Source organism: Palaemon carinicauda, chromosome 22 (genome assembly GCF_036898095.1).
Source record: "Palaemon carinicauda isolate YSFRI2023 chromosome 22, ASM3689809v2, whole genome shotgun sequence".
Classification (NCBI taxonomy): domain Eukaryota; kingdom Metazoa; phylum Arthropoda; class Malacostraca; order Decapoda; family Palaemonidae; genus Palaemon; species Palaemon carinicauda.
In genome coordinates, this window is record NC_090746.1 from 100,415,496 (window position 1) to 100,422,995 (window position 7,500).

General features: G+C 31.3%; 1 protein-coding gene across 2 annotated transcripts in view; it reads left to right on the plus strand.

Moving 5' to 3' along the window:
* Positions 1-7,500, plus strand: part of LOC137616649 (ATP-binding cassette sub-family C member 5-like) — a 110,249-nt gene that overhangs the window by 53,438 nt on the left and 49,311 nt on the right. The window contains exon 1 of one of the 2 annotated variants that reach the window (XM_068346569.1): positions 6,754-6,946. The exons of the other annotated variant lie outside the window; for it this stretch is intronic. Coding sequence (XP_068202670.1) covers positions 6,894-6,946 — 53 coding nt within the window. The 5' untranslated portion in view covers positions 6,754-6,893. Of the gene's footprint in view, positions 1-6,753; positions 6,947-7,500 lie in introns of those variants that run through there. 2 annotated transcript variants of the gene reach the window in all.

Genomic DNA, 7,500 nt, shown 5'->3' on the forward strand with positions numbered 1-7,500 from the left:
CGTATTGATGTTCTATATACTTTTATTATTTTTTTTTTTTTGTATTATACACGTTCACACATATATTTACTTATATACGTGCATGTGTATATTTACTTTATATATGTACTGTATATATCTATCTATCTATATCTATGTTTTAAATTTACTTATATATGTACTGCATATCTCTCTCTCTCTCTCTCTCTCTCTCTCTCTCTCATATATATATTAGTATATACTATATATACATATAGTATATATATATATATGTATGTATATATATATATTATATATATATAAGCAAAAGCTACAACCCTGGTCTGAAAAATCAGAATGGAATTCTAATACAGTAACTGAGTGAATTATACACGCACAGACACACACACACGTGTGTGTGTAGTATATATAATATATATATATATGTATATATATTATTACATATATATATATATATATATATATACATATATATTCTTATACAGGGAAAGGTTATCCCCGTCTGCCACTCTATCTATCTGCCATTGTTATAACCACCATTTTTTCATTATGCCACTTCACGTACAAACATTATCATTGAACATAATAAGAAGCGTGGAAGCAATGTGGTGTAACTTTTATTAGGACAAAATCCGATTGGAAATTTAATGGTTCCTTCATTTTAAGATTTCATGCTGACGCCACAAACTAAGATGTAAACAAAATCTCTTTAGCGAGAGAAATATTGCATGGCATGACTGTTCTCGACATACGCAGGTGTATATATATCCATGTATATACTGTACATGCAGACACACAAGATGTGTCATAAATACACACATGCAAGAATACTCTACTCTGTTTTCTCTTAAGAATCTTTGATCTCTATGTAAAGGTAATTAGATGAAGTTAACTTTGACACACACACACACACACATATATATATATATATATATATATACACACACATAAATATACATATACATTATAATAATGTATCTATAAAATAAAGAGCGATTGTCCTAATATATATATATGTATATATATATATATACTGTATATATAATATTATATATATATATGTGTGTGTGTGTGTGTGTATGTGTGTATCTTTCCTATCACGCTAAGCAGCAACCACTCTGGAACGACAATCTCCCACAAATTGCCCAAACTGCCCGAGTGGTAGTTAGGAATGGGCGAGGGGTGTGGAAAAGGGTAAACCTGCGTGTGTGTGTATATCTATCTAAAATTTTTACCAATCATATTTGACGGGTCGCTTACACTAGTGTATACAGTATATATATAATATCTAAGAAGACTATAGCCATGTTCACCAAAGTATCATAGTAGCAATAAATACTACTATAATGATGTTGCAGATAAGGGATTGTCATCTTCAACCTGATTGGCTCTGAATTCGACAGAGAAAATTTATACTAAGCTTTATGGTCTGTTTCTGTCGTGGAGAGATAAGGGTTATCTCGCTCCCTGTTTTATGATAGTGATTACTAAATAGCTTAAGAGTGAGATGAGAGACAGTATAAGAAATATGGGTTAGTGTGTCTTGGAAAAACCTATATATAAACTAGTATAAGTGGGCAGTAACATTATACATATACATACATACATACATACATACATACATACAATATTATATATATATATATACTATAACATGTATACATATATGTACAGTATATATTCATATACAGATACATATTTTGTATATTTAGAATATATATATATATATATTATATATAATATATATATATATATATCATATGTTGGGCTATATATACTTATGAATATTTATGTATATGTATATATGATTATATATATATATATTAATATATATATTATTAAGGTACAACCCTAGTTGGAAAAGCAGGATGCTTTAAGCCCAGGGTCTCCAATATATACTTATGAATATAGATATTTGTGAATGTATATATATTATATATTTATATATATACATACATGTGTATATATATATATATATATATATATAAAACCTACAATATATGAATGTTAATATATATTTGTATATATATGTGTGCCAGCCTACGTATATAATCAATATTTTTTATCTAAATGGAACCAATAAGTTGTTTAACTATACTTGTGTTAAGATGATAGTTGTGTTATCTCCAGTCACCCCTATCTTGATAAGACCTTTATTCATTTGCCAAATGTAGTCCACATAACATGTACTTTAAACTTGTATTATTTATCTTTATAGAAATTAATAGATATTTTGTATTTTTTGTATTAGATTTTAGGTAATTGTACTGTGTAACGTCTTATTTTTTTTTTTTTTCATTTTCTCGTCTGTTCAACAGTTCCTATTTCTCTTCGTAGTCCTTGCACTTTTTAAAGTGTGGAAGAGAGAGAGAGAGAGAGAGAGAGAGAGAGAGAAAATGATGTGGCGAAAAAGTGATGAAAAGGTTGAGGTGACGGAGGAAAACTTGTTAGAGAGAGAGAGAGAGAGAGAGAGAGAGAGAGAGAGAGAGAGAGAGAGAAAATAATGTGGCGAAACAGTGATTGAAAAAGGTTGAGGTGACGGAGGAAACTTTTGAGAGAGAGAGAGAGAGAGAGAGAGAGAGAGAGAGAGAGAGAGGACATAACCTTATTCATACAAACACAGATTTGTCAGTAACGAATGAAAAAAATTAGATACAGAAGGGCCGATCAAGTAAGATTTTGAACATCACACTTTTATTATTATTATTATTATTATTATTATTATTATTATTATTATTATTATTATTATTAGCCAATCTACAACCCTAGTTGGAAAAGCAAGATGCTATAATCCCAAGGGCTCCAATAGGGAAAAAATAGCCCAGTGAGGAAAGGAAACAAGGAAATGAATAAACGATATAAGAAAATAATGAAATATTGTAAAAAAAACATTGACAACATTAAAACAGATAATTCATATATAACTATGTTCAACATAAAAAACATTTGCTGCAACTTTGAACTTTTGAAGTTATACTGATTCAACTACCCGATAAGGAAGATCATTCCATAACTTGGTCACAGTTGGAATAAAACTTCCAGAATACTTTGTAGTAATTACTCGTATAAAACGACTGAACGTCATAGCACGGCTAACATCTATGACCTTCGTCCTGACTTTGTTTAGATTTGATGAGGGGCCAAATATTTATGTAATTCTCCATTGCTGAAGAGTTTCAAATATCTGACTGATAAGAACAATACTTACCGGAAAATAGATTTTATTTTTAGTGTACAGAACAGCTTCCTATTGTAGATGAAACTAAATTGTGTAATTTTTTTATTAAGAGACATTTTACCAATATAAATTGATGAATGTCTATTTGACATTATAGATTTAGTAATAGATAATGAGTTATCGTTCATTTTTTTTATTAATATTATTAGCATTATGTACTGTAAGACTATATATATGTATATACTATATATATATATATATATGTATATGTTATATATATATATATAATATATGTATATATACTCGTGTATATATATATCATATATATATATATATATATATTATGTATATATAATATATATACTGTATATATATATAGATATATATATATTACTGTGTATATATATCATAATATAATATATATATATATATTATATGTATATATATTAGTATATAATATTACTGTGTTATATATACTTAATTATATATATATACAGTATATATATATATATATAATAAAAAATATGAAATACTTGAGAGAATTTTAAATATATATTAGAGAACCATGACGATTTAACAGGTAATACGGTGAATTATACTCATTTTGTCATTTGCACTTTTTAGTCATTGATGTTATCCGCTTCAAAATTTATTACAAGAAACATCAATAAAACGATTAGGATATGCTTTGAAACAATGTGTATGAAATTGAATTTGCTCCCTCTTCGTCTAGTTTATGAGTGCATTACTCTCTCTCTCTCTCTCTCTCTCTCTCCTCTCTCTCTCTCTCTCTCGGTGAAGTGAAAGGAGAATGATTAATCTTTATCAAAAGTAAGTGGATCCACACAAGGTCAAGACGTTTTCCTAGTATTTTATTTTTTGTACATGTTTTCTCTCTCTCTCTCTCTCTCTCTCTCTCTCTCTCTCGAAAACATGTCTCCTAGTATCTTCTTGTACATGCTTTCTCTCTCTCTCTATCTCTCTCTCTCTCTCTCTCTCTCTCTCTCTCTCTCTCTCTCCATGTTTTCCAAGTCTCTTCTTGTACATGCTATCTCTCTCTCTCTCTCTCTCTCTCTCTCTCTCTCTCTCTCTAAAAACATGTTTCCTAGTATCTTCTTGTACAAGCTCTCTCTCTCTCTCTCTCTCTCTCTCTTTCTCTCTCTCACATGTTTTTCCTAGTATCTTCTTGTTCTCTCTCTCTCTCTCTCTCTCTCTCTCTCTCTCTCTCTCTCTCTTATTTCCGTACCAAATCATCCACCACTACGTACTTGTCGCCTGTCTTTAAATCGATTCTACTCAAGCATACAAGACATGAAGACTTTCCCAGAATCAATTGACTGACAATGTCTGCCTCCATGGTAACAGCAAACGCACAAAAAAACTCAAGTAGCACTGAATGCATTGCATGCGTTCGTGATCTGTTTTATATGTGGACGTAAAGCTCGCAAAGGCACACTCTTTTTTCCAGAACAAACACTCTTTTTCATGAACAAACCCTCTTTTCCTGAAAAAGCACACTTTAACTAAACACTCTTCCTGAACAAACATTTTTCCTGAACAAACCCTCTTTTCATAAACTAGCACTTTTCCTGAACACGCACTTTTCCTGAACAAACTCTTCTTGAACAAGCACTCTTTCCTGAACAAACACTTTTTCTGAACAAACACTTTACCTGAACAAACTCTCCTTGAACAAGCACTCTTTTCCGAACAAACACCTTTTCTGAACAAACACTTTTCCTGAACAAACACCCTTTTCATGAACAAGCACTCCTTTCCTGAACAAACTTTTCCTGAACAAACACTTTCCCTGAACAAACAATTTTCTTAAACAAGCCCCCTTTTCCTAAACAAACATTCTTTTCCTGAACAGAACCGGTTTGGAACCGTAACCTGTTATTTTACGTCACCTGTATCCAACGGTCACCCCAAGGAAAAATGTCCCTTCCCCAAAGGAGCCTCAACGATCCTCATGGCCTTGAAATGGACAAACACCCCTGAACAACTTACCCCATTCCCCATTCCCCCACCCTTCTCAAGTCCCCAAATAGAGTGTGTGCCCAGCATTAGCCCGAGGTACTTCAGAGGGCATGCCTCGGCAATTATCAGCGTTACTCAAGAAGTTACGTAATAATTTTTATCACCTCTTGGTTATTCTTCGCTTTGTTTCGCCTTATCGCGTTTTCAAGGGTTGAAGGGTCCCTAATCTTGTCAGAGAAGACGCTGTATCCTGTGGAGAGAGAGAGAGAGAGAGAGAGAGAGAGAGAGAGAGACTGGTTGACGATGTGATGCAACACTTAAACCATGGAGCAATCGTGTTTGATATTATATATATATATATATATATATATATATATATATATATATATATATAAAGAGAGAGAGAGAGAGAGAGAGAGAGAGAGAGAGAGAGAGAGAGAGAGAGAGAGAGAGAGAGAGACTGGTTGACGATGATGATGCAACACTTAAACCATGGAGCAATCGTGTTTGATATATATATATATATGTATATATATATATATAAATATATATATATATATATATATATATATAGAGAGAGAGAGAGAGAGAGAGAGAGAGAGAGAGAGAGAGAGAGAGAGAGAGAGAGAGAGAGACTGGTTGACGGTGGTCATGCAACTCTTTCAATCCATGGAGAGAGAGAGAGAGAGAGAGAGAGAGAGAGAGAGAGAGAGAGAGAGTGGTTGACGATGGTGATGCAACACTTAAACCATGGAACAATCGTGTGTTTGTGTGTATATGTGTGTTTTTCAGAGAGAGAGAGAGAGAGAGAGAGAGAGAGTGGTTGACGATGGTGATGCAACACTTAAACCATGGAACAATCGTGTGTTTGTGTGTATATGTGTGTTTTTCAGAGAGAGAGAGAGAGAGAGAGAGAGAGAGAGAGAGAGAGAGAGAGAGAGAGAGAGAGAGAGCACTGCATTTCAGGGAACATCATTATAATATTCTCATCTTATATTTTTATTGTAATCAATTTGTCATCAAACAAAACACTTTAAACACAATTATTTGCTACTAAAGTATGGATACATATTTATAGTTATTATTATTATTATTATTATTATTATTATTATTATTGAACATGTTTATGTATGACCATTTATTATTATTATTATTATTATTATTATTATTATTATTATTATTATTATTGAACATGTTTATGTATGTCCATTTATTATTATTATTATTATTATTATTATTATTATTATTATTACAAGTTAAGCTGCAAGCCTAGTTGGAAAATTAGGATGCTATAAACCCAAAGGCTCCAACATGGAAAAATAGCCCAGTGCGGAGAGGAAACAGGGAAAGTAATGGATAATATAAATAAGGTATTTTAGAAACAGTAACAACATCAAATTAGATCTTTTACATATAAAGTATTTTTTGTCGCACTTACAAATGCATTGGTATGCGTAGTTTTCTAAAGGCAGAAATCATTGTTTGCCTTTCTCATGCGGTAAAATATATTAAACTATTTGAGAAAAAAATGTTGCATATCGTGAGGTAATAGACGAATTGGCACCTCTGTGCCGAGTTGGCCTTCGCTTATATAATGGGAAACGTCAGGCGGCGAAGAATAGTGTGCAGTTGCCACTGCAACATCTTTGTGTACGATAAGTTGCTACTCGCAACCTGAATTGCGTTCCTACTCTTACAGTATTTCAAAGTGTTGTGTAAAGTTAAGTTTTCGGTTCAGTGATTCAAAGATACGATCATGAGGAGCTATGACGTGCCGCAGATCGCAAACAAGGACAAGAGCTTCGAACAGTAAGTTGATAAGACTCTATTTTCAGGTCGGAACATATGGCTGCCTCAAGAAAGTTTTTTCATTCTTGGCCGGTGAGCTCTGATCCTATTCCGACATCTTGTAACTTTATTATTATTATTATTATTATTATTATTATTATTATTATTATTATTATAACAGCTAGAATATTATTATTATTATTATTATTATTATTATTATTATTATTATTAAAACAGCTAGAATATTATTATTATTATTATTATTATTATTATTATTATTATTATTATTATAACAGCTAGAATTCAACTAATTGTTATTATTATTATTATTATTATTATTATTATTATTATAACAGCTAGAATTCAACTTATTATTATTATTATTATTATTATTATTATTATTATTATTATTATTATTATTATTACTTGCTAAGCTACAACCCTAGTTGGAAGAGCAGGATGCTATAAGCCCAGGGACCCCAACCGGGAAAATAGCCCAATGAGGAAAGGAAACAAGGAAAAATAAAATATTTTAAGAACAGTAACAACATTGAAATAAATATTTCTTATATATA